The 27,933-nt window shown below is 44.1% G+C and overlaps 2 protein-coding genes across 3 annotated transcripts; one reads left to right on the top strand and one right to left on the bottom strand.

Moving 5' to 3' along the window:
- Positions 1-4,528: 4,528 nt before the first annotated feature.
- Positions 4,529-8,086, bottom strand: buc (bucky ball; the record flags this gene model as incomplete). Its single annotated transcript, XM_080837618.1, has 7 exons — positions 4,529-4,560; positions 4,646-4,753; positions 4,994-5,101; positions 5,187-6,779; positions 6,865-7,041; positions 7,123-7,134; positions 8,080-8,086. 7 exons carry the CDS (start codon positions 8,084-8,086, stop codon positions 4,529-4,531), a joined length of 2,037 nt encoding a protein of 678 aa, XP_080693744.1.
- A 1-nt stretch (position 8,087) lies between these two features.
- rnf31 (ring finger protein 31) lies at positions 8,088-23,468 on the top strand. 2 transcript variants are annotated; one of them, XM_080837265.1, is made up of 24 exons: positions 8,088-8,275; positions 8,768-8,967; positions 9,344-9,490; positions 9,599-9,754; positions 9,873-9,929; positions 10,037-10,142; positions 10,528-10,671; positions 11,042-11,201; positions 11,542-11,699; positions 11,892-12,034; positions 13,057-13,290; positions 14,330-14,647; positions 15,098-15,283; positions 16,185-16,391; positions 16,927-17,100; positions 18,406-18,504; positions 18,638-18,727; positions 18,911-19,025; positions 20,319-20,431; positions 20,963-21,073; positions 21,512-21,560; positions 22,222-22,318; positions 22,686-22,851; positions 22,937-23,468. In XM_080837265.1, the coding sequence occupies exons 2-24, from the start codon at positions 8,770-8,772 to the stop codon at positions 22,985-22,987; spliced, it is 3,279 nt and encodes a 1,092-aa protein (XP_080693391.1). In that variant the 5' UTR covers positions 8,088-8,275; positions 8,768-8,769; the 3' UTR covers positions 22,988-23,468. The 2 variants fall into 2 exon arrangements, with proteins under 2 accessions (XP_080693391.1, XP_080693392.1); XM_080837266.1 differs by lacking the exon at positions 10,528-10,671.
- The last annotated feature ends 4,465 nt before the right edge of the window (positions 23,469-27,933 follow it).

Genomic DNA, 27,933 nt, shown 5'->3' on the forward strand with positions numbered 1-27,933 from the left:
GAAGTGGCAATGTCCCTCTTAATGACCGCACGCTGTTTGAAACAAATGTCACTAAAAAGGGCAGCATATTATTCACGTTGGCCTACAGGAGGCCAGCCTCTAAGGCAAAACAAAAATGCAAAATGCATGCACGCTTTACAGCAAAGGTGTCTGACTATACAAAGAAAAGTTTAAAGAACTTCGACCTTTTGTTGCAACCTAATCGCACTGGCCAAGATTAAATAGAAGCCTACCTCGGGCAACCGTCTTTGGTTATGCAACGGATTAGATGTAGCCTAACTCATTTTACAAGCACACCATGTTGACTGGACTAACTTCAATTTCAGTATAGCTCTATTCTTTTTTTTAATAAGCAAAGCAAAAACTAAATACCGGAAATAAAAAAACTTTTTTGTCCAGAGTTGAATACAAAACGAGTGATTAGCGAATATTTGTCGACTTAACATGCAAACGAACCCTAAAGTTGTTTTAACACTTTAAAAGACCTAGATATAGGCTATCACTAGTCGTTTGACGTCAAGTAGGTTGTCTAGTCTGATCATTATCAAGTGACTTACCCCACGTTTCGTAGAAGAGATATTGTAGTACATGCTTATTCCTATAGTCTTGTTACCAGTGTCACACAATATTTTGACAGCTGATTAGGGTACGGCGGTTCCTTAACACACCCCCCTCTAGAACTTCACTCACTGCAGCCAATAGAGTACAATCCCCTAACGCCTAGATTTTTCATACCACGCCCATGCCGTGATAACAGCCAATTTAAGATAAGTAGGCCTACACACGAGCAAGTTGTTCTACGTGTGGTCAGGTCTACGTCTTATATCTGGATTTGTAAAAAAAAAAAAATAATAATAATAATAATTCACGTAATTTGGGGTCTGCAGTTCACTGAAAGCATACTTCTTTCCAGCAAGCGCAGACTAGTCTCCAATATAAAAAGTGAGCATGAAAATTAGGGGGAACCGTAACTTCAACCTCCATTCCATCACAATGGGATTACAAACAAAAACAAAAGACAGCGGTTCACTGCAGGGTCGTGCAGGAGTGTGCTAAGGTTGCTTGGGCAACTGCCCGTTTGCATATATTTTCCCTCAGAGGGGCACTTTTACTCGAGGAGGGCAAACGTGCTGTTGCCCAAGAATTTCATGTTTATTTATTTATTATTTTTAATTTCGGCGATGGGACCCCTTTTTTGGGTTTGAGCACCTGCCCCCCAAAATGTCTGTGCACATGCCTGCTCAGTGCTCACGGTAAGGAATGCACACATTTTCAAATATAGGCTACTCTACTTCACCTTGTGGCCACATGAGCGCCTCAAACATGCATTATTTTCTGTCTAGTCCAGGTGACTTCCTCATAAATCTGATTGAGAGAATGCCAAGAGTGTGCAAAGCTGTCATCATGTGTGACTTCATCTTGACAGGAAGCCAACCGTTTCCCCCATATATGAAATGCATGCATATATTCAAACGTTATGATGGATTTACCTAATGTATGAAATCTATACTGTGTCTTTCATTTTATAGAGCAAGTGTGGTGTGCCTGAAGCAAAGGCAGAAAAACAGCGGGAAGTAATTAGACAGAGAGATTCTCTTAAAAACAATATTGTTACCCAGGAGCTACGCTTACCTGTCAGTGTACTGTACGTCCAAAAGGTTCAAGAGTTGTGGAACTCAAGGCGACAGTTCCGTTCTGAAGCTCTTGAAAAATGTTCTTCCTTTTTTATACAGGCTAATGAGGAGCTAATATTTAACCTAATAAGTTAAGAAACTCAAGGGGGCGATGGATCCCCCTATACAGGCTAATGATGAGCTAATATTTAACCTAATAAGTTAAGAAAATCAAGGGGGCGATATTGTCCCCCCATTTACTGGACACAGGTTCAAGTCACACCTGATGTCATTTCCCAGTATTTATAAGATAAGAAAAGGGAAACAAAGTTCATTGTCCATTTGCTTTAATTCCAGGGTATTCAGAAACAGATGAACAGCCAGTGTACAGGAAAACAGGGTCAAAACTGGTGTTGTAGCAAAACAACCTCTTCAAATCTTTGAGTTACTCATTCAGAGTCAGAAGACCGAATGCGATAAACTAAAGTTTTATTCAATCTTGCAGACATTTCATTCAAATCTAGAGTGGTGGTCCATGAAGCAGCTCTGTCAAAAACCCAGCACACTAACTTTTTAAAGGGCATATTTCATCACTATGCTTTACCAATCAAAAGCCTAATCTAAATCTAAATTGTACCCACCAGAATATTCTCTCAAATCTATACATTTTTATCCACCCTTAGCCGATCAGAATATTTTTGCTCACTTGTTGCCCCCCAAATGGGGGTGTCGGTGAGAACACAATGTTCTCATCTGCGCTGTGCATCGAGGCCAGGTTATTTCCCATCAGTACACAGAAACGCTGAAAGAACACGTTTCTGATGAAGTGTTGTTGATGACATTATGGCACATCAAAACCTTGTACAGCTGTTTACTAACATTTTTCATGTTAAATGAAGATAGAGAGGGAGAAGGATACAGGCAGGCAGACAGACAGAGAGGCAGGCAGGCACACAGGCAGATATTTTAAAGGCAGTTTTACTGTTCTACAAATTAGACAAGTTCACTAGTTTTGTTTAATTTAAAATCATTATTATTGAAATTAGAGGTAGGTCTTAAGTTGAGCTACGTACATGACAGTCTGGTGAGGTATATCGTTGGATAATATTAGTGTAATGCTGCTTATGCTTAAACGCTGTAAAAAAAAAAAACAGTAAAAAGAATGTGTGTGTTCTGTGTTGTCAGCTTTATAGAGATAATGTAAGTCACTCTTGATTATTATGCACAACATTGACTTATGTCCTTTACAACATTTGCAGCATATTGCCAAGAAAAGAGAGACTCCAAAAGCAGAAGCACAGGGAACTGCAGCAAGCAGCTCAGGGTAGCAGCTCTCTTTTATCTTGGATTGGGCCATCAACTAGTTAAACAAATGAGGGAGAATCAGTAACCCTACCTGGTACAGAGGAGCCCATGATCATTTTAGTTAGTTTGTTATCAAAACAAAAATAAATATATAAGTTGAAAATATCCTACTGTGCTTTTTATTTATTTATTCATTTTAATTTAATAAATCATTTTGGCGATGGGTGCCCTTTTTTTTGGTTTGAGCACCTGCCTTAAGTTGTGGAACTCAAGGCGACAGTTCCGTTCTGAAGCGCTTGAAAAATGTTCTTCCTTTTTTATACAGGCTAATGATGAGCTAATATTTAACCTAATAAGATAAGAAAATCAAGGGGGCAATGGATCCCCCCATACAGGCTAATGATGAGCTAATATTGAACCTAATAAGTTAAAAAAAAATCAAGGGGGCGATAAGTCCCCCCCATTTACTGGACACGGGTTCAAGTCACGCCTGATGTCATTTCCCAGTCCTCTCTCTGCCTCACTGTAATAACACGTCACTGTCCTGTCCAAATAAACACATACAAATGCCCCAAATTAAATATTTAAAAGATAAGAAATTTGATTTAATTCCAGGGTATTCAGAAACCGATGAACAGCCAGCGTACAGGAAAACAGGGTCAAAACAAGTGTTGTAGCAAAAAAACCTCTTCAAATCTTTGAGTCATAAATCATTTTGGCGATGGGTGCCCTTTTTTTTGGTTTGAGAACCTGCCCCCAAAATTGTCTGTGCACGTGCCTGGTTCACTGTAAACGCCATGAATCTAGTCATTACCTCCAGGCTATTGATCAACTAACAGAAAATGAACACCATGCACTGTAATTATTACATACAAGAACTGTTGATTACTTGTATTTGACTGTCGCTTAGGGGTCGGCGACATACAGAAGTATGGAGACTAACCAAATCACTAGGGTGAACATAATGAAAACATTATTATATATATATATATGTGTATATAGACACCACACTCTCACACCAAAAGCAGGTCAATAAAGCAGCGTGCACACACATTGATGCAATGCAAGAATTTAATTATAAAATAACACTGCAAGCAAGATGTCAATATTACACTGCAGGTTTTAAAACTAAATCTGCACAATAAAAAGTGACTTTAAGGGACAGAGAGGAAAAGAACCCTGAAGCCCATCTCTTGGTATAATTTCCAATTGCATTTCCAGTGTTCAATGCTTTAGCAAGCCTGGGGAGAAGCTTCAGTGGGCATTGAGTTTTGACGATGCGAAAGACCAGAACCCCCTTCAGGCGAGCTCTGATCTACACCTCCCAGATCAGGCCTCTCCTATTAGAGGGTTTATAGGCATCTGCCATAACACGACCCAGTGACCGCAATCCCCAGGAAGGATTAAGATGAATGCATAGCATTCAAGTACAACTCAAACACTGAAAACAGTCCAAGAAATGTGTCCATTTTGCAGTACAATACAAATACATTTACAGTAGTGTCTTATTAGAATGCACTTTTTGTGCATTTCATAGTGCATAGGGTTTTATAAGAATATATAAATATATTTTTAAAGTTAACAGCGTTAAAGCAGTGCATCAACATGATTCAGTATCTTGTGCCCTTTTTCTTTGTGGAGCCTGCAATGGGGAAAGGAAAAGGAGGAATGTTAAAGGAAAAATCTTTGTCAAAAAAAAACAATGGAGACTAGCCTTCCAACCCTACCTTTGCCCCTCTTGTAACTGGCGAACTCTGCGTCATTATAGTCATCAAATTCATTCCGTCTGGGCCTCTGTTGCTCAAATGTCTTGCAGTAGGCCCCTCTTCTTGTGGCTTTCAGAGCCATGGCGAGAGAAAGAGAGAGAGGGAGAGAAAGAAAGAAAGAAAGAAAGAAAGAAAGAAAGAAAGAAAAAGGCTTTTAGGAAAAAACCAGCCCTACAATCAGGATAATCTCTTTGGAAAGTGTAAGTGCCAAGGATCAAGGTTAATCAACAAATGACAAGCAGTTCCCATTACTGTGTACAAGAAGTCCCATTCCAAGCTCAGAAAACAAGAAACTTGAGGCAAACCTACCCAGTTCTGGATTCCGGTTGCCAGGTTTCCATGGCTTTGCTTTTTGTTTCCCCACACTGTTCCAGCCCTCTTTGTCGGGGGTCACAGTGCCCTCACCCCACTGTTTGTCTAGAAATACAAAACAGATAAGAATCATTGTGGAGCTTACATTTCTAAGCCAACGAATATATAAAAAAAAGAATCAGTCGCTTACCGGAGTAGGATCTAAGGGGGGCACTCCATGATGCCCTTCCTCTAATCTTGCCCGTTTTGGCAGTGGCTTTGCGCTCGCAGCATTCTGGCCCTCTCAAGTGGCCATGGTCCTGTTCATCCTGATCCCCTACTCCAACTTCCCCACAATGAGCCCTTTTAGGTTTGTACTTGGCAGGCCGATTACTCTGTGACACAGAGTGTCTGCTGGAGCATTGCAGGTTCTTGACGGGAACCTCATGCGTTTCATAAGAACTCCACTCATCTTCACTGTCATCCACGTTGGCATAGTCCAAGTCGGCTTCCTCCAACACCTCAGCACGGTCTTCACCCGTTTCGGGATATTCACCATGTCCTGGCTCTGGACTCGACCTTCTCACGCTCAGCCCACAGGTGGCACACGTTTCCTGGCAAGCTGTGCATCTGCCCTCCCCCGACGTGTTCTCCGTCGCTCCTCCGCCGGGCATAGGGTCGCTGCACTCACCACCCGGCCTACTGCTTTTCAGATACACAGGCTCAGAGACAGTATAGTCCTCATCCTCCTGATCAGTGGAGAACAGCTCGTCTCTGGAAGAGAGTTCATCCAGAGATGGACTGAGGACGCTCTGGCGCTCTTGCTCCGCGTGTGGATAGTAACTGTAGCTGCCAGTCCTCAAGAGGCTGGTCTGGGAAGGATTCAGGGTGCTTGCGTTCTCTGTGCACCAGAGTGGGTCAGACTTCTCCAGTAAACCAGTAGTAGTCATTTTAGTACAGGGCAGGCGAAGGATGCGAAAGGGCAAGTCCTCCACATCAGCATCTGGACTTACCAGATAATCAGTCTCTGGAATGGGGTCTGAATCTTTTCCCAAATCAGAGTCATGCCCGGGAGCTGGACTCTCCGGTCGGCTGTGTGTCTCTTTTAATTCCAGACTGTGGATCCCATGACTACATTCATGCACTCCAGAGTCCGGACAGGGAGTGTCCCCAGCATCTTCAATTTGGAGGCCATCTTGGTTCTGCATGGTAGAGATATTGTGCTTCTGGGACTCTGACTGTGGGTCAGATTCACTCCCTCTCTCAGTTGGGCACACATCATGAACAAAGGAACCGTCAAGGACATCTGATAACACACACTCCTCCAAACACACCTGGTTTGATTCTGCGTCATACAGCACGCCAGAGGATTCATTGAGAGATGAATGCTGAACGGCATCATCTCCCAGTTCCTGGCTGGTGAAGAGTGCTTTTTTAGACAATGGTGCTTCCAGACCTGGTCTCCCTAAACCACTGGGCACCTCTTCCTTCCCAGGATACTGAATTGCAGAAGGGGTCGAGGAAATGACCGCACAGTTAGAACCCATATCCTCTGCAGGCGTTTCACAGGTCTTGCTGACAGCGTCATATGGCTCTGTTTGGACCTCAGAACAAGCGGTCTCCCGTTGCAGGCGAGACTGCTCAACATGGTAAGGGAAGTTCACATCTTGGGCTGGGGGGAAAGGATTTTGTTGGCTGAAGACTCTCCTGTAATCCACTGGATACAGGGGAGCCTGGGGAACCACATAACTAGGCTGCTGCTGCATGTATTGTACTGGCGCCATGTATCGTCCATATGACATGGCTATATGATAAAAGGAAAAAAAATATTAACACATTTCATTTGCAGAATTTGGGAATTTATTTGGCCAAATCACTGGTTTAAATACCTGGCCATGGAAAACCATACTGACTGTACGGATTCATATTCCATGGGTTTGGTGTGAAATAAGGTTGGTTTGGTGGTTGGTTGGGTGGTTGAGTGGATGGTGGAACACAGAAAAATGGTCGAGTGTGGTGCTGTGAATTAGCCCAATTCCAATTGAATGGATATTGATTATTCATGTCTTGGGGGAAGAGGAGAAAAAAAAAAAAAGTCAAAATGGGAAACAAACATTTTGCTGATGAATAGTAAGTAATTGGCTTACCTTCCATTTCTCCTACGGGAAGAAAAATAGTGAACACAGGATACTGCACACTGCAATACTAAAAAGTAAATAGAAGATGTAAGGTTAAACACGCTCATGTCGCAAAGGCCTAGCCTAGTTAAAACTTTCGGTCACACGATTCACTTTGTAGCCTACCCGTAGGCCCTACTGCACAATGACAATCACGTTAAAATTGAAACGTATCTAATGTAATCTTATCTTATAACAGACAAACAAATTTAACTTCACGCGAGTTACTGACCTTAGGTGAACGTGACAAAACGTGGACATTGAAAAGTGCACTAAAACGACAAACCTCAAACGAGACTCCATTTTATAGGCTATTCCCGAACACGGTAGTTGGTCGTGCCTTATCATAGGTTATAATTAACATTATAGGTGTGTTAGAGGTGTGTTTTATCACATTTCGCTGGCTCAACGTCTGTTTGGATCTCTGACCTCAACAAAATTCACAACAAAAGAAAAGGCATGTGCTACTTGTGCTTAGAAATGACCTTACTTGTTTTTCCTCTGTAGAAAGCAGGCCAATTAAATTAAAAATTTGTTTTGACACTCTCAGTCGTGGACCACTAGATGGACATGTTGACCGTAAAATTAGAGGTAAATGTCAGACCTAGTTCGTCGTTTAACCTACTCTTAGACTGAAAGTATGTTTTAGGTTTGAGATTCCCCCTAAAACAATCATAATTTTTTTTTTGTGATAAATAAGTCGTGGAATCATTTTGATAAATCGTGAAACATTTAGGTTTTACCTATTAACTAATGAAATCTATGTACTATTTCCTTCCATAGGTTTAGGGTAACCTACGTTTAATGTTCAAAGAATGAATCGAAACAATTAAAGAGTACGCTGTTTTTTTTTTAGCTTCTTATGGATAATTATTATGAAGCGCATCTTTTATTTTGAAGAGTTTTCGATAGTAGGCTCTCCCTCACCAGCCATGTTGGTTCAGTGCAATCCGACGGTTACCGTGTTAGAGCAAGATATTACAACGGAGTCTTGAAAAACAGCAATGTTTTGATTCCTGCTGCTGGTGGTGGATGGAACGTGACGGAACATGTGGACCCTGGTTTACAACGACCCGTCTCTCCGATTTTAGATATGCTTAAAAGCAGTAGCTTATCGTCGTAGGTATGTAAACAAACATGTGAATGGTATATCGGTCACTGACTAGCTAGGTACCGTACCATATATAACTATATTTATTACTAACTAGGCCTATAGACAACGATAGATAACAAAACAGATTGGCTACTAACACATAACAGTGTTCATTACGCAACGTAATGAAAACCTAACTGGTTCAGCTGGGTAACATGATAGCTAGTCACTCACTCTGTTGACATTCGTGCACAGTTACTGGTCTGTCTTACTGACCCAGCTCATCTGACTCAGTGTCATCTGTATGACTGGTTAAATGAATGCGTAATTGACAGACAGACGTTTACTGACATAGAGTATGTTTATTCTCAGAGAAAATAATTTGGCCTATGCCGTTTCAAAAAGAAAAAGCCATCAACAAAGTGAGCTTGTGTACAGTACAGATTTTGCAGTCAACTTAAGGAGATGTTGCACCCATGAGTTTGTTGTGAGTAAATACCATTGTTGTGTATGATTTTCAAGTCATGGACAGTCTGTCAGCGCAGCTTGAGGAGGTGAGAAGTCGGGCAGAGGCCTTTCTGTCTTCACCATGCTCAGCTCATGAAGTCCGAGCAGGTGTGTGTGCCATGGCCAACCTTCCCTTACCACTTTCTGCCAAGTACCGGGAAATCTCAGCAGAAACCATGGTGAAGGACAACAGTTCTGGCAATAACAAGAAAGAGGTGAGCGCAGGAATGCAGGGATTTTCTTGTGTAAAACATGATTGATCGGTTAGTGTTAACACACCACATTAAACCTGACAGGCATTTCCCATGTAAATATGAATCTGTTAAAGACTTTAATCAACGTGACATTATGCTGGAATGTCCTGTAAAAAGTCCTGTAGGGTTAAACTACTGCAAAAAGTCTACCAAACTGTTGCATTAATGGTAACTGGTCACTCTCAGTTAAACCAGTGTTGCCAACACTCTTCGTCAATCTCATACTTTTTGTCAAGTCAGCCTTGAAAATTGGCAACCATTGTTCAATATGTCTTCAAACTGGAAGTCGTCCTTTTTCATATCCCTCTTTTCACATTTCTGCTATGGTGCCTGTTAGACCATAGGTTCTTTGCAGAGACTCTCCACTGCTCTGAACATCCTAGAGAAGTATGGATCCAACCTCACCAGCTCCAACAGGCCAAAGTTTTGGCGGACTGTGAAGCACAATAACCCTGTTTTCAGAGCAACAGTGGATGCCATTAAGGTAGTCACTGCTGTTTTCCATTACTTCTAGCGCCTTAATGTCAATAATGTGAAAAGGCTTGTGCCATATCAGAAAGGGACTTTTAGCTGTTTTCTCATTGGTTTTCAGGGAGGAAGGGCAGTGCTGTCTCTCTATGGATACACCAATCAACAAGCAGACGGTCTCAGCTTTCCTGAGGATGTCCAAGAGCCAGATATTCAGAAGGTGTCCTCGGTCACCCTGGAGGTCATGAGTCTAAGGATGGAGCTGGACATGCTTATCCAGGTCTGGGCTCCACTGAATCTGGGTCATCAATGTAGACCTTACACATGGACACATGTGTCTTTAAGTAATATTTCCTGTCTGTCTCTGCCTGTCTCGCTGTCTGTTTTGTTTTCCAAAGGAGTCTCACCCTCATCCAGAGTTCTTTGAGCCACTGGTTCCGTCAGTATTTCAGCAGGTAATTCTATTCTCCTCACCCCTATCTCAATCTAGATCTGCACTGTGTGCATTTTCCCCCATCTCCGTGCTAGCTTTAGAGCATAATTCATGTTTTTTTCCATACAGGAGGAAAAATTGCTGGCCTCCCCTTCTGACACTCCATGGAAAAAGGAGGATAAGCCCATGCTAGCTGCTACTCCATCTAAAGCGTCCTCCTCTACTAAACCCACTGGTTAGTGCAGCCTTTTCCAACCCATCATTGCTTTCCTGTTTGGAACTCTCCTCTTCATTGCAAAGTACATTCTTTGCTGTTATAAAGTGTTGTCTTGTCTTTGTTGTCTATCATTGCTTTCCTGTTTGGAGCTCTCCTCTTCATTGCTCTCACCAGACAGTCTCTGTGGAGAGGCAGTCCTTTCATCTGTTTACACTGAACTATCTGTTTCTTTCTTACCCCTCTCTCTTTTTCTCTCTCTCACTCTCACTCTCACTCTCACGCTTTCTCTCTCTCTCTCTCTCTCTCTCTCTCTCTCTCGCTCTCTCACTCTCTCTCTGTCTCTCGCTCTCTCTTTGTCTCTCCCCCCCTCTCCGTGTCTCTCTCCGGCCCACTCTCTGAGCAGGTTGTAGTCTCTGTGGTGGCACCGCTTCTGTGTTGTGCGCTCCGTGCGGTTCCATTGGCTTTTGTGAGTCTTGTGACTTGGCCTTCCATCGCCACCCTAGCAGAGCCACCCATAAGCGGTCGCCCACGCCGGCCGAGAGGCAGGGTGAGCACACAGGCCTCAGCTCACGGCTGAGTTTGGCCTCCACAGTTCAAAATGGTAGGAGATGCTATGAACCTTCAGGTTAGGTCCCAGGGAGCACAAGCATTGATGAAATAGCATGCCTCGACTGTGAAACGTTATTCTGAAAAGAACCCTCTGCTAAATCATTAAACGTGCCAGAGCTCACTCAGCTCCTTCATTCTCAGCTGGATTGAATAGAGCAAAACACTGAAGTGAAACTGACAGTACCTTTTGGCACACTTCACTCTGTTGGGCTGTGTGTGTTCTCAGTTCTTCCTTCTGTCTGCTGTGAAACACTTCTGGCTTCTCTCTCTGTCTGTCTGTCTGTCTGTCTGTCTGTCTCCCCGTCCAGATAACTGCACCATATGTGGGATATTCCCCGTGTCTGCCCAGTGCCCAGTGTGCGTTCAGAGGCTGTGCTCGGAATGCGACCGGCTGTACCACTCGCATCCGGCACGCGCAAGCCATAGCAGGATCGCAGTGGCCTCCGCCAAACCTTCAAAGTCAATAAGGTGAGCTGAAGATGTGAGAACGTCCTGCTCAAAGACAAAGTCTGACGAATCACGCTTTCCTTTCCTTTAGCCCTAATTCTTCTTAGGTTTGCCTTCTGTGAACCCTTCATCTATCATACTTCAGTCACTGTCCAATGTCTACTTCAAAGTCATTGTCAAAGAAACATGCAGTTTTAAGGAGAGTGCAGCATTTCTTCATGTACCATAGTAGTATGCAGTATATTGAACACGGTTTTGGTAAAACTATTGGCAATGCCTGCGGGATTTGATTTTGATGGTAGTGTTTTAGATACGTGAAAATGTAATTCATGCTGACAGTGTGTCCTGTCCTGTCCGCCAGTGCGTCCTTGTCCTCCTGGCAGTGTGTCCACTGCACTACGCTTAATAGGATGCAGGAGGTGCTGTGTGGGACATGTGAGCGCCCCCGTCTGGCCTCTACTGCACCTGCGGCCACTAGCGCCCCACAGGAGGAGCTGCTACAGCCCTCCACCATCACAGGTCTACATGTCTGTCTATCTATCTGTCGCTCCTTACTTTCTTCATTGTTTCTCTATTGCCTTCTTCTTTCTGTTTCTCTTCCAGTGCTGAACACTGTTATATTTGTAATGTTATATCCAACCAATATACACAACATTTGTGTACCCTGTGTGTGGTTGCTAAAAAGGCCGTCTTTGTGTCTTCGCTCGGCAGAGTGGCAGTGTAAGAGCTGCACAGTGGTGAACCCGGGCAGCAGTGTTCTGTGTGAGGTGTGTGAGCGCCCCCGTCTGGCCACACGCCCGCCAACTACACCCTCACGTCCAGCCGCGCCCACAATGGGTCTAGGAAACAGTCAGGTATCAGTCTTTCTCTCTCTCTCTCTCTCTCTCTCTCTCTCTCTCCCTCTTTCTCTCTCTCTCTCTCTCTCTCTCTCTCTCTCTCTCTCTCTCTCTCTCTCCTCTCTCTCTCTCTCTCTCTCTCTCTCCCTCCCTCTCTCTCTAATTGAACACATTGAGCCCCTCAATTACTTAGTAGGCTATAACCAATACATTTACAATGCTAGCATTTGATAACCACAGTCTAGCACAGTTATCTTTTTTTAAATAAATGTAGGCGTTTTGGAGCACATTTGTAATTACCAGTGTGTGCTAATTTACCTCATCAGTCTGTGGTGACTTTACACAATAGAAGAAGTTGGCCGCCATTGCCCTCACTTAGATATTTTTTTTTACTTCCACCCTTTTATGTCGCTACCCTAGAATAATAAGGTTCTATCTGACATTTTTGTCAAAATTGAGTTATTTACATATTCCTATTCTGGCATAATTTATGAACATTATTTAAGGTGTTTTAAAAAAAAAAAAAAAAAAATTGAGTGTTTTATTCTGAAAAATGTGCCCCATTTGTCAGTTTTGGTATATGCAATGCTAAAACTTTAAACCTCAATATCTCAAAACTGACCTGAACGCAGATAGAACCTTATTATTCTGAGGTGCTGTGAAAAGGTTTTTTTCCACAAAACATGACTTGTGAGATGTGCTGCTGGCACAAAGACTGTCACTAACTGACAGTTGCGTTGTGAAAATCTATACACAATTACCTTGTTGTGAAATGATGCAACATGCAATTGCCAGTAAATTCAGAACATTATTGCCCGTACACAATTTATTAGAAACTCCCCCTATCAGATAGCCTGGATACCAGACCGAACCCCGCCCACAATATATTTGGTCTGGAAGTTTCTGACTAGAATTATGAGTATGGCTACCTATCAGACAGATGATGTCTACATACTGCACCAGGGTAATGCCTGTGAATTGTAGTCCTTATATGAGATTCTCTCTCCTCCCTTTTCTCTCCTTCTCCCTCTGTCTCTTAGTGGATGTGTCAGTTCTGCACCTACGCCAATCACACGCCATCTTCCATCTGCGAGATGTGTGACCTCCCTCGCCCCGAGCCCGCCCCCTTACCCTCCAAATTCAGAACACCTTCTCCCGCCAGGGACTTCCCACAGCCGCCCATCAAGCCCAGAGCCACGCCCAGCGAGGACCCCGACGTGAAGCGCCAGAGGCTTATGAAGGAGGAGGGGCTGAAGCTGATCCAGCTGATTCGTGTGAGTTGACCCCCCTGGCTCCTCCATGCCTTGTCATACCTCAGAGGAGTGCTGTCGTGTTTTTTCCATTGACATACTGTACATGGCAAGCACAGCTGTGAACCACCCCGTGACACTTATGAGTTTTACAGAAGATATGACTGCAATATATGATGACCACACAACAAACTTTTTTTGTTTTGATCAGTGTTGTTTTGATCAGAGGCCTTCATATCAATGTTTAGGCTAATTTGACCAAAAGAGCCATTCATCATTCACTATATATGCAGTTAAAGGCAGTTTTAGTTGTAAATGTACACACTACATTTGGCTGAACATTTGACTACTTTGCTTCCTTTGCTGACTCTGATCTCATTCTTGATTTATGACTTGTCCATACTGATGCTTAGTTGGAGTTTTTATTTTTCAGACATCTCCAGCCATGGCCTAATGAAAAATCATTTCTTTTAGCGGTCATTTTGTGAAATTGTCCTCAGATATTGTAATATCTGGTGTTGAGATGTGTGTGTGTGTGTGTGTGTGTGTGTGTGTGTGTGTCTGTATGTGTGTTTTTGTGTCTGTGTGTGAGAGTGTTTTTTCGGCGTGTCTATGTGTGTGTGTGTCTGTATGTGTGTTTTTGTGTCTGTGTGTGTGAGTGTTTTTTCGGCGTGTCTATGTGTGTGTGTGTCTGTATGTGTGTTTTTGTGTCTGTGTGTGAGAGTGTTTTTTCGGCGTGTCTATGTGTGTGTGTGTCTGTATGTGTGTTTTTGTGTCTGTGTGTGTGAGTGTTTTTGGGTGTGTATGTGCACACACAGTGTGGATCAGGCATTTTGAGGCATTTTTTCCACAGAAGAGGATTTTCACTGAATCTCTCTCTCTCTCTTCCACTCCCTCCCTTCTCTCTCTCTCTCTCTCTCTCTCTCTCTCTCTCTCTCTCTCTCTCTCTCTTCCACTCCCTCCCTTCTCTCTCTCTCTCTTTCTCTCTCTCTCTCTCTCTCTCTCTCTCTCTCTCTCTCTCTCTTCCACTCCCTACCTTCTCTCTCCTTATTTCTCTCCTCAGGAAGGCGAGCGGAAGGGGGTGAGCCCAGAGGAGGTGTACACGGGCGTCTGCGTCTCCGGCGACAGCAGCGTTGTGCCCTGCGATTGGCTGAAGGCCCAGCTGCCCCCCTTGCTGGATGAGATCTGCACCCGGGCTGCCTCGACGGCGCTGGGTCCCCGCGCCCTCCAGCCAGAGTCCTCTGAGCGCACCGACGGCTCGCAGGAGCAGCTGAGTCGAGGAGTGCAGCTGTCCAGGGCTGAGGCCAAGCGCGCCTGGCTGACAGCAGGTGGCGACACTGAGCGTGCGATCAAACAGGCGCTGAGAGAAAGAAAGGCCAAGGTCAGCCACGCCACAAACCGCACAGAGCTAAAGACTGCTCAACTGAATGAGTTTTCCTGCCACCCTCATTAGCTTAAGAGTGTGTTTGTGCTAATTTTTTTAATTTACAGTACAATTTAGCAGATGCTTTTACTCAAAGCTGTATTCAGCACAGTGCAGATGAACATTTTCATTAGCATGTGAGCTCCCTGGGTGTCAAACCCATGTTAGCACCTTGTTGAGCTTCAGGAGCACAAAAAGCAAATATGATGCAGAGCAACAATACACAACAACAATACACAACAACAATACACAACAACAAGCGAGACAAAAACACCACTAAATTACTTAGATAGTTTCCTGAATCCTTACTGATGGATTTGATGGGGAATTGTTAGGTGTGTGGTGTCCCCTAGCGAGGACCACTCTCTTGGTGCTAGACCGGGTCGGTGTGTTTCTGTGGTGTTCCAGGTGAAGGAGCTGAGTGCCCTGGGCTTCAGCGACACGGCCCGCTGCGGAGAGGCCCTGCGGCTGAGCGGGGGTGAGGTGAAGGGTGCCCTGGCCCTGCTGCAGCGCCCCCTACTGGAGCCTTTTCACCAGCGCATGTGGAGCGACCAGCCCGAGCCCTCGCTCAATATCCACCACCCAGACAAACAGGTAAAACCCTGCGGAAGGAAACGGAGCGAAGCCAAGCTCTCGGGCTGACTCACTCTCATCCGCTCTCACAGGAGAAGTGTCAGCTGGAAATATTACAGCAGCGTTAGACGGGAGAGTTTAAAAATGAGGATGAGTAACGTCGGTGACATTCTTATTGTGTGATTCAAGTACATTGAAATTTGAGCAAAAAAACTGCTGCACAAAAAGAACATGGACTGACTGACTTTGTCAAGAAAGAGACTTGTGGCTTGTGGGGGAAAAAAAGGTCATGGAATTGGGCTACATATGTGAAAGAAAGAGACTGCCAGTGCTGGAGAGAAAATCACTGTCAATGTTAAAAGGGGTACAGCTATTCAAAGAATCACTTTGTCAGTCTGTGAGTGACTAAGCTATGTAGGTCTTTGAGTGAGGATGTCTGTTCTGACACACTACACCAGGGGCATTTCGTCATCATCATCATCATCATCATCATCATTATTAAGTCAGGTTTTGCACCGTTTACAGTCTGTGTGGATGTGCTCCTCAGGCCGGGGCCCTGCAGCGTCCCTGTCAGTCCTGTGATCTGGGAGGACTGGAAACGTTTACTCTGCATGAACGGAAAGAGAATCCTCTTCACTGATTGCTTATCGCAGAAGCTGCATCACCGAAAATGAATGACTGTTTTTCCCCTTGTCTCTCCCTTCCTCTCCCTCTCTCTCTCTCTCTCTCTCTCTCTCTCCCTCCTTGCCTCTCTCTCTCTCTCTCTCTCCCTCTCTCTCCCCCTCTGTCTCTCTCTCTCCTTGACTCTCTCTCTCTCTCTCTCTCTCTCTCTCTCTCTCTCTCTCTCTCTCTCTCCTTGCCTCTCTCTCTCTCTCTCTCCTTGCCTCTCTCTCTCTTTCTCTCTCTCTCTGTCTCCCTCCAGCGAGTGTGCCGCAGGCTGCTGGCGGTATATGACTTGCCCAGTTGGGGCCGCAGTGAGCTGGCCCTGTCTCTGCTGCAGGACCCCGCCGCCCCCTACACCCTGGAGGATGTGGTGCAGGCAGTGCGCGAGTCACACGACCGCGACTTCATTCGCCGCGTGCTCGCCAAAGAATGCCCCATCTGCCTCTCTGTCTTTCCCCACAGCAAGGTACTCGACTCAGAGAGAGAGAGAGAGAGAGAGAGAGAGAGAGAGAGAGCGTGAGAGAGCGAGAGCAACAAGAAAGTGAGAGAGGGAGGGAGGGAGAGAGAGAGAGAGAGAGAGAGAGAGAGAGAGATATGGTGGAAAGAGAGCATAGTTTTGTTGGGGAGAGAGGAATTGATAAAATAGAGAAGGATGGAGGATTAGAGAGGTAAAGAGAAAATGCACCCAAGACGTTCTGGAGCAGCCCTCCACCCCTCTCTGCATCAGAGATCACAGGGAAAAAACAGAAGTAGAGGCTACAGTCCTATTTTGTGCAGGGGAGTGGCACTCATTGTTTAGTCCTTCGAGAGCACACTTATCATTGCCATGCACAGTGTGGACCTACTTTTCTATTCCACTTTTCTTATTTTCATAGACCCCTCTCACCACCATACTTTAAAGTAAATGTGACACTATCTGACACGGCTCTCTCTCTCCCTCCCTCTCTCTCTCTCTCTCTCTCTCTCTCTCTCTCTCTCTCTCCCCCCCCTCCCCATTCCAGATGCAGTCTCTGACATCGTGCCAGTGTTCTGTGTGCTGTGGCTGTTTCAAGCAGCACTTCACCATTGCCGTGAGGGACAAGCATATCAGAGACATGGTGTGCCCTGTGTGCTGGGAACCTGACATCAACGACCCTGAGCACCTCAACAGCTACTTCTCCACTCTTGACATTCAGGTGTGAGTTTGTCTGTGTGCACGTGTGTGTGCACATGTATGCGTGTGCACATGTGTGTGCGCGTGCCTGTGTTTGTGTCCTTGTGTGTGTACTACCTAATTACAAGTGAAGAAATAGAGGATAATTGATTATACTCAGAGATGGATGTAGAAGCTAGCTCCAATTTGTGTGAATAGTATGTGTACATACGAGCTTTGAGTAAACACTTGTGGCTAATTAGCTGTGTTTATTGATGTATTGGAAGGGTATGAGTAAGGGTTGTAAACATGCTAGTACAACGGGTCGTTTAGAAATTCTCACTTGTGATTGTATCAATAGCTCATTTCATAACACTATGTGACAAAATGTCGCCTCTATAATGCTACAAGGCAAGGTTATTGATATGGCACATTTCATACACAGAGGCAATTCAATGTGCTATACATAAATCAAATCAAAAATAACAACCAAAGGAAAAATTATTTCAAAGTTAAAACAATAAAATATCATATATATGTAACATTAAATAAAGTACACACTTCTTAAAATAGAATAAGACTATGTGAATCCGACTATGTGAACCTTCGAACAAAAGCCGGAATAGAATCCACAGTAGAGCCTGAGAGAGCCAGGGGGAGACGGCCCAAAATAGAGCTTACCCGAGAATAGAGACGTGAGACATCACTTCCCTGTCAAGTAAGAGCCCAGGTCTACATCCAGACTCAGTTAAGAGACTATTATGGTGGTCCATCCTGCTGGAGGTAAACACATGGGTGAGCTTCTGACTATGTTTTCAAGATGATAGAAGGCTGTATTGGTGATTGCTTTGATATGACTGGTGAAGGTGAGATCTGAGAGTATAAGAGCACCAAGATGTTCATACTGTAGGGAGGTCAAATGCCATTAGCTATTCTCTGAAATGCAGTTGCTACAGAGTTGAAAGTAGTTTTTAAAAAGTCAAATGGCAGTGCGTCAATACAGCATGTTGACAATTTAAGATGCCAAACCTGGAGTTTGTGGTCAATTGTGTTTAATTGTGATTAATCAAGTTTTTGCTAGGTGGTTGTAGAAATGTCCAGAGATCACTATCCATTCACGTTTAAATCTTGTGTGTGTGTGTGTGTGTGTGTGTGTGTGTGTGTGTGTGTGTGTGTGTGTGTGTGTGTGTGTGTGTGTGTGTGTGTGTGTGTGTGTGTGTGTGTGTGTGTGTGTGTGTGTGTGTGTGTGTGTGTGTGTGTGTGTGTGTGTGTGTGCCTTTGTGTGTGTGTGTGTGCCTGTGTGCGTGTGTGTGTGTGTGCCTGTGTGCGTGTGTGTGTGTGTGTGCAGCTCAGAGAATGTTTGGAACAGGATGTATATGAGCTGTTCCATAAGAAGCTGACTGAACAGGCCCTCATTAAAGATCCCAAGTTCCTGTGGTGCAGCCACGTGAGTACACCTGTTATTTCACCATGACAAGAACACTATGCCACCATGGACCAGTGCTGTACACTAGTTGTGTTAAAGCGTATTACTTTCTGTGTCCTATCTATTTGTCTATTTCACCCACCCTCTTTTGCAGTGCTCTTATGGCTTCATCTACGACGGCGATCAACTCAAGGTCACTTGCTTTCAGTGCCGGAACAGTTTCTGTGCGCAGTGCAAGAAGCCTGTAAGCAACGTGTACAACATTACCCTGAGTGCTTTCCTGATCCCGTTCTGTAAAGTGTAATCAGTTACGATTCAGCCACTCCTTCCTACTTGTTACATATCCCCCCTCTCTCCTTCTTTCTTTTTCTTTCTCTCTTGCTCTCTCTCTCTCTCTCTCTCTCTCTCTCTCTGTCTTCTTCTCCAGTGGGAGTCTCAGCACACGGGGCTCTCGTGTGAGCAGTTTCAGTCGTGGAAGCGAGAGAATGACCCGGAGTATCAGAGGCAGGGTCTGGCTGGCTACCTGCGCGACAACGGCATCAGTGAGTCGGCCTCGCACTGCCAAACCCACATTCACTACGGCTGTAGTTGTGGTCTGGAGCTGCTCCACTGGATACATTCACTATGGCTGTTGTTGTGGTCCGGAGCTGCTCCACTGGATACATTCACTATGGCTGTTGTTGTGGTCTTGAACTGCTCCACTAGATTCATTCACTATGGCTGTTGTTGTGGTCTTGAACTGCTCCACTAGATTCATTCACTATGGCTGTTGTCGTGGTCTTGAACTGCTCCACTGGATTCAAATTGGACGTAGATCATTAGTGCCGAGCCAAACTACTTTGAAAGCAATTGGGCAGCTAGTAGCGCATATTATGAATGCTTTGGTGCATGCATATCGTGACCGAGCAGAGCCAGCTAAACATCCTCTGTCTCAACAAAGGTGAATTAGGCATCCCTCTGATCAGTATTCCACAACCTTGCCCATGTTTTCTCTGTTGTAATAGAAATGACTGTGACAACTTTTTTTATAACCCTCTCAAGGGCAGTCATTATCAGTCACTAGCCATAGTCGCATTTCAAATAAAAGGGAGAAAGAGAAATAGAAGGACAGATAAACCACTCCTAACAGCGTACTAATACGCAGGGCAAAAATTGCTTGTTGCAATATTATAATCCCAGAAAAAAATCCCCCTGCCTTGTATATTGTGCTACATAGACGAAGGGATGCCATACATCCCCCTACCTCTACCACACACACACACACACACATCATTCACACACAGGCAACACCCCACAGAGGTAGGACATGGAGGAAATACAAGAGGAGAAAAATGAAATTGGTGCCAATTTAGTAAGTCGTGAAAAATTGAACTATCAGAGGCAGCGTGAGAAGCAGCAGCCTTTCTGCCCATGTAAGCGGTCAGTAAAGAGAGCTCACTGGTGGACAGCCCTAGGAGAGGTCAGTAAAGAGAGCTCACTGGTGGACAGCCCTAGGAGAGGTCAGTAAAGAGAGCTCACTGGTTGCCAGCCCTGGGAGAGGTCAGTAGTTTATGCTGCTGACTGACCCTGCTCTCCGCTGGATGTGAGCGGACAATCAGGGTCAGTGGAAGTGGTTTTCCAGTCTCTGAATAGCCTTCCTGATTTCAGGTCTACCATTATACCCAGCAGATACATCAGCTAGGAGTTCTCTCTGTTTGTCTGTCTGTCTGCCTGCATGCTGTCTCTCTCGCTCTCTGCCGTTTCTCCACTGCTCATTATGTCTTATTGCTTGCCCTCCCCCATCTCTCCCCCATCTCTCTCCCCCTCCCTCTGGACCTCCTCTGTTCTCCCTGCAGCCTGTCCTAACTGCAGGTTCCAGTATGCCCTGGCCAGAGGGGGCTGCATGCACTTCTGCTGCTCTCAGTGCAGGTATCAGTTCTGCAGTGGCTGCAATAACCCTTTCCACACGGTAAGTGTGTTTGTTTGTTTGTTTGTTTGTTTGTGTGTGTGTTTGTTTGTTTTTCTCTTTCATCATAGTTTATTGAGACTGCTTAGTTACAGTTTGCTAGAAATAAATTTGGTGGGTACGCAATGTATTAATAATTACAAACTACTAAAGCAAGCCGAGACAAAACATAGACAGACAGACAGACAGACAGACAGACAGACAGACAGACAGACAGTATACTAGTACCACACAAATATATATTTGTGTAGCAGTGGGGTTCAGTGTGTATTTCAGTTTGTCTATATAATATGTACCACACAAATATACATTTGTGTAGCGGTGGGGTTCAGTGTGCTATTTCAGTTTGTCTATATAATATGTACCACACAAATATGTAATTGTGTAGCAGTGAGGATTCAGTGTGCTATTTTGGAAAGAGATTCCTGTCATGTGTGGATATAGAAAAAGTCAGTTGAAGCTTGTTTATTTGTTTACTTGTATCTGCATGTGTGATTGACTGACATGCACCCCCCTCCCCCCGCGCTGCCTCAGACGTGCTCAGTGATCCAGTGCAGTGTGACAGGTCTGCATGCCCATCACCCCAGAGACTGCCTCTTCTACCTGAGAGACTGGGAGCCTGCCAGACTGCAGGCTCTGCTGCAGGTACACACACACACACACAGACAGACATGCACACAAGGGGGGGAGGGGGGGAGAGAAACGTACACACACGTACAAACAAGCACACAAGGAGAGATAGAGAGAGAAATAGACATATACACACACACAGAAACATACACACAAGAGAGAGAGAGAGAGAGATAGACATACACAGGCATACAAACATGCACACAGATAGAGAGAGAGAGAGAGAGAGAGGGAGGGAGGTACAAACACACACATCTGCATACACATTGATGCATACACAATACAAACAGGTGGAGGTTTTAGTGGTTCTACTGCAGGTACACACAGACCTATTGTTCCTCAGAGTAGACCAATATTAGACAAGAACAAATACGACTGAATACTCACCCCTGTGTTTCCCAGCCGTTGTGTTTGTCCTCATTATGTGTTGTTTATTATGTGTTTGCTTTTCAGAAAGAAGAGGTGGCGTTCGACACGGACACGCCTCCTGGCACACAGGCAGGTAGGCTCTCTCGCCCCTCTCTCTCTCTCCTTTGTTCAGTGCCCAAAGACACCACAACATCTAAAGTGGCCTAAAACCGGAGACAATAATGAGATGGATACTGTAGCTGTGTCCTCCATGTTCCTTGGCCTGTATTTCTAACCACACATTTGCAAGCTCACACCCACACCCACACGTCCACTGGCTCATTTCACACCTTCCCCAGCACCCCATTGTCTTGCCTCCTTTTCTCTTTTCTTTCCTTGGTCTAATAATCACATGGTCGTCACTGCTGTGTATACACACACACACACACACACACACACACACACATACATACACACACACACACACACACACACACACACACACACACACACACACACACACACACACACACACACACACACACACACACACACACACACACACACACACACACACATACACATACACATACACATACACATACACACACACACACACACACATACACATACACATACACACATACACATACAATCTCACACGCATGCTTTTTCTCTCTCCCTCTCCCTCTGTGTGTGTGTGTGTGTGTGTGTGTGTGTGTGTGTGTGTGTGTGTGTGTGTGTGTGTGTGTGTGTGTGTGTGTGTGTGTGTGTGTGTGCGTGTGTGTGTGTGTGTGCGTGTGTGGTGTTTTTAGGTTTGTGTGGCGTGATCGAACAGAAGGATGAGGGGGCACAGCAGACTGACTCTGCATGTGGAGCTCAGACTCAGCCTGGCCAGGCAGGACTCTGCGAGTGAGTGAGACCTCCTCAGGCCTGTGTTACACACACACACACACACACACACACGCCATCACACTTGTGCTTCACTTCCAATAACTCCACTATTTTTAAAACTTGTTAAAAATTGTTGTCACCAATCTTTTTGTGTTTCTGCATTTCTGATTTTGTCAATTTAAAAAAAAAAAAAATCGGTTTGTTTGTGAAATTGGTTTCTTTTGCGTTATTGTAACTAAATGCAACTGCTACACTAGCCTAAAAAGTCAATGCTTTAAACCTCCATATAATATGTAATGCAGACATAGATTCTGATTGGCAGGGAGTGAATCAGAGAGACGACCGGTGAGTCATGAGCAGATCTGAATGGCATCTCTCCCTACAGGAAGCACTACAGAGAGTATCTGGTCAGCCTCATCAACGGCCACTCCATTGACCCGGCACCGCTTTACAACGCCAACGAGCTGCTGCTGGCCTGCCGGAGGTACCAAGTCGAGGAGCCGCGGGTGGAGAGCGAGGACGACAGGACGTACTATTCTCGACTACTGAAAGTGAGTCAGTGCAATTACGAGGAAGTCAGTGGTGGGTTCATTAGTTGCCTTGCCTGAATGACGTCATTTTGTTTTCTTCTCACAGATATTGATGGATAGTGAGCCACTTGGTGACAAAGTCCCTCGGAAGAAGTGAAGGAATATAGTTACACGCACACCCGCACACAAACATACAACACATTGCTTTGTGTCAGTGGGATTCAAGGCCCTTGTCTACTTCCTGTGGAAAATAACTGCACACTACAGCACTTGAGCGGTGAAGACAGCACGCAATGCCCTTTCATGTCCTTGTATGGTCATTCTGTAAGAACGCTCTCTTACTGAATAACCCTATAAGAACATGACGAACATGCTATGATGTATAGAAACGGGGACAGAACGAAGGCAGGGATTCTGCATTTTGTACCCCAAGGAAGACTGTGATGGATCTAAGATGCATGGCAGTGTGATTTGTTTTATTTATCATTGTCAGTATGAATGCGGAATCAGGAAGGAGCAAGACAGTCTGCAATGCTCATGAGTGACCTGTATGCATGTTGTCTAATCATGGTGAGTATTTGCTGACCGGCCTTGCCATCACCGAGTCTTCAAACGAATAAAGCTCTGATTGATCACTGCTTCGAAGCCGGAAGTCTCTCTTTAATGTACTCTGCTTATGTGGTAATCACACAAGTATATGTATGGCTAGTGAGCCTTGCAACAATTACCTTTAAGTGCATTTCTTTCATTGTGAAATCCCACTGTGTTCGTCTTCAACTTTAGTCATGAGCGCTGGCTAATGAATGGATTTGTTTAGCAGGGGAAGAGTTTATTTTCAGTGCAGAGGAACAGCGACGGAACCCGCTGATGGAAACATCAATGGAGACGCGAGAGGCTGTTATTCTCTGCAATGGAAATTACACGCACTATAAAATTTTGCGATGTCATTTAATCATTCGCGTACTGTCTACGCATATGTTTGAGTGTGGCGTTATGAGTAACTTGTTTACTGTAAATGGTTTTGAAAAGTATGGTTGCCATGGTGCAGTCACAGCTTTTCCTAGCTGTATCAGGTGTATAGGCAGAACCAGGCCCAGACCTACACTGCTTAGGGGGGGGCAATTAGACATTTAGGGTTTGGGGGGGGTGGGGGGGGGATGGCAATTACACATTGAAAAGAACATACACCCTATTGACGTGGCACATTCAGAAGACAGAATAAAGTTGACCAGTTTGGTCACTTCTAGATCCGAAACCGTACAATTAATTTGGCTGCAGTCCCAAGATGCTGTCCTTTTCACCCTGTGACCGCATGGGTTGCCTCAAAGTGCATGAACTTCCTGTGCTGGTTTTCACCAGTGCAGTTGTTGTGGCCTAGATTGCCTGTTGCCAGAGTAACAGTTTTGACATCACTGTGAGGCCTCTACACAACAGAACATCAGCTGCCTTCCATTGTTTTGCTTTCTTTTGTGCTCTTTTCTGTATCTCTATTTGGTAACGTCAAGAGTGGGGATGAATACCCATTAGCATTTTAAAAGCCCAATTGATGTTTCTGTATGGAGTGTTTCCTCTAATGTTGAGCCCAGAGTAGAGCAGGGTAGGAGCAGAAGACTGCCTCTGTAGGGCTGAACTCATGCCTGGTGAAGATGCCAGATTGGGCTCCAAGACAGGACATTTCAGAGCAAAAGGAAATTATAGATCAGTATCTGGGAGCAGCATACAGCAATTTCAAATTGATCACATATTATAAGACCCTCCTGCTTCCCCAGGTGGTGCACTTAAAGGGCAGATAATTCTGCCTTCAGCTGTTCATGGAGGACATGCAACAGTGTGGCCGCATATACTTGTGCAACAAATACTGCAAACAAATACTTCTGTAGTATAATTACATTGTTATTTTTGATTGTACAATTATGGTGCATTCCTGATTTAGAGAGTGTCCGAGATCCTTCCTGTGTGACTGATAGAGTGAAGCGGATAATCTCTTTTTTATATTTGTAGTCAAACTCACTGCAGAGTTGCGTGTTGGAATACAGAAACTGAAAGAACCCCAGGAGGGAAACGGAGGGCAGTGGCACTGGAAGAGCATTGTGGGAAACTCATATGGAGATAATACAACTGCCAACAAAGGACAGGTTTCAATCTGAGCAAGCCCCCCTACACACATAGATGGGATGATGAAACCAGCTGGCATCCATTGAAGGTCATCATGAGGTCTGTGGCTCTGGCGTGTAGTACTCTATGCCCTCAAACAAACAGATTAGATGCCATGTAATAGGCCCTTGGAGACTGATTTAATCATTGAACTAGCATGTTGACTCCAGGATGTGTCGTGATAGTATTTCACAAGTAGTGTCTCAAAACTCTTGCAGCTTCTTTAAAGCAGTGGTTAGGAGTTTTGGTCTAAAAATAGCGCAATAACATACCTAAAGCACAAGAAAAACCTTTGGAATCACAACCAACAGCCCAGTCAGTACTGATTGCTTTTGGGAATTAGATTTGCAACTAAATAAACACCTCAAAAAGCTTCAAGCACCAGTGGGGAAACTCTGCGGTGGAAACTGAGAGCTCAATTTAAATGAATTTCATGATGGAAGAGTGCAGCCACAATTTCCCACCTTTTACATTGTAGTAATGTTGTTTATATCTTCGATTACCTAATTTACTGATACAATCTTTGGTTGAGCTCTTTAACAATGTTATCAGACCTAAAAGAAATTGAGAATTTCTGAACGTTCTGCCTAATAAATTGCAAATAGAAAGAAATTCCAAGCGATGCATGACACCGAGGTCAGTCACTTACCATCTGGAATGATCTTTCTGGACTCTTTCTCAAAGTCGCCTGCGTTACAGAGAGAACATTCGGAAGAAAGAGATCATAACTCTTTAAGATGCATTCCAGTTCTTGTTATGGTCTTAATTATGTTGCAGGATCCAGCGGAGTAAACATATCAGTGGAATGCTGAACAGCAAACAATCTAAACAAATTGGCTCCACCACACAAATTAAAATCAAAACAGACTACAGTGTGTGAAGGGGCAGAACTGGCTGTATGCCACATGTTTTAATGTGAGCTACCCTGCTGTCTGTGTGTACAGTATACATGGGAGGAATACAACACAGGTTTTACTATTCCCTATATTATAACAGATTATAGATATCCCTATTCTCTATATTATAACATATTATAGACATCCCTATTCCCTATATTATAACAGATTATAGACATCCCTATTCCCTATATTATAACAGATTATAGACATCCCTATTCCCTATCTTATAACAGATTATAGACATCCCTATTCCCTATCTTATAACAGATTATAGACATCCCTATTCCCTATATTATAACAGATTATTGACATCCCTATTCCCTATTTTATAACAGATTATAGACATCCCTATTCCCTATCTTATAACAGATTATAGACATCCCTATTCCCTATCTTATAACAGATTATAGACATCCATATTCCCTATCTTATAACAGATTATAGACATCCCTATTCCCTATCTTATAACATATTATAGACATCCCTTTTCCCTATCTTATAACAGATTATAGACATCCATATTCCCTATCTTATAACAGATTATAGACATCCCTATTCTCTATATTATATCATATTATAGACATCCCTATTCTCTATATTATAACATATTATAGACATCCCTATTCCCTATCTTATAACAGATTATAGACATCCCTATTCTCTTTATTGTAACAGATTGTAGGCATCCCTATTCCCTATCTTATAATAGATTATAGGCATATTTCAACATGCAATAAAGGGGATCTTATGTAAAACAGATTTTTCTTCAAACCTGAACCACATCCTGCAGAATACACTTAATTAATATGAGATGCCAGTGCTTCATGCCAGAAGACTCTGACCAACATCATTGGCATAAAAATATGTGTTAAGTTAACAAACAAAGTACCTTTCTGACGGGTGACTTTTCTTTCCGAGTCAAGTCAAGATGTCATCTGCTGTTCAAACAGCATTTACCAGGGGCAATCACTGGTCTCTAATTCAGAAAAGTAAAGCAATCAACATGTAAATGCTTTGCCAGATGGACAGTAATCAGGGTAATAATTAAATAATGATGAAAGTGACAATGTCAATGAAGATGTCCCACCATATTTAACAAGTTATTGGAATTCTACTGGACTGTAGAGGCAAAAGCCTGACTGATAGCACCGTATTGGACAGATTTAATGCACATACACTGAACACATTGTTCACATTGTTCGCATGCTACCTACTGAAAGAGTAATGATATATAAATATAATTATTCAGTATACAGTATGGCTGAGATATATAGCCAGCTGTAATGTACCATTTTCAATCATCATCAATAGACAACTTATTTTGTTTAATTTAATTAAATCGCAATTTGATGGCAATGGTAAACATATTTTGTTTAATTTATCCCACCACTGGTACTCTTCATTTTATGTCTTTACATGAAGATGTTCGCGACTGAAATTACAGAATCATTACAAGCATGATTGCAAATGTTGTCTGTATTTCTACCATCTTTGCAGCATAGCACTAAATACAGCCATTTCCAATGTCAATGTGATTTTCAAGTATATCAGTGATGCTTTTTAATGTGACTGGACCCATTAACTCCATAGATGCCACAAAGAGGTCTGTTTTACAATAGTACTCCTTATTGTTACATATTAACCTCCCCCAACACGCACACGCTCATGCAAACTCACACGCAGACGCACCCCCCCCATCCCCCCCCCCCCCCCCCCACACACACACACACACATACAAACACACACACTCTCACACACACACACACACACACACACACACCTCTCTGTATGTTCTCTGTGCTGCAGTGGTGTGGTGTAAGAGGGGCTGGAGTGAGTACGGGACGAAAAGGAAGGAGGTTGCCGTGGAAAACTGTGACGAGTGGCTGCTGATGCGTGAGTGTCTCCAGAAATCAGGGGCCGGAATGTCTGCAGCAAGGCCAGCCTGCCTCTCTCCATTTCCCAACATGAACTATCTGAGAGCCCCCGGGGGTTTGGCCATCCAGGCGTGTCAATCCCTCTCCCTCACTCTCCCCAACTGTCGCCACAGGGG

The sequence above is a fragment of the Sprattus sprattus genome (assembly GCF_963457725.1).
Source record: "Sprattus sprattus genome assembly, chromosome: 4".
Lineage (NCBI taxonomy): Eukaryota > Metazoa > Chordata > Actinopteri > Clupeiformes > Clupeidae > Sprattus > Sprattus sprattus.

What these genes read in the sequence shown, in the direction of transcription:
- rnf31 (XM_080837265.1), top strand. Translation starts at nt 8,770, where the DNA reads ATGGACAGTCTGTCAGCGCAGCTTGAGGAGGTGAGAAGTCGGGCAGAG. An exon ending in CTGGCAATAACAAGAAAGAG is followed by an intron (nt 8,968 to 9,343) that starts GTGAGCGCAGGA and finishes GGTGCCTGTTAG; the next exon opens with ACCATAGGTTCTTTGCAGAG. An exon ending in CCTGCGCGACAACGGCATCA is followed by an intron (nt 19,026 to 20,318) that starts GTGAGTCGGCCT and finishes TTCTCCCTGCAG; the next exon opens with CCTGTCCTAACTGCAGGTTC.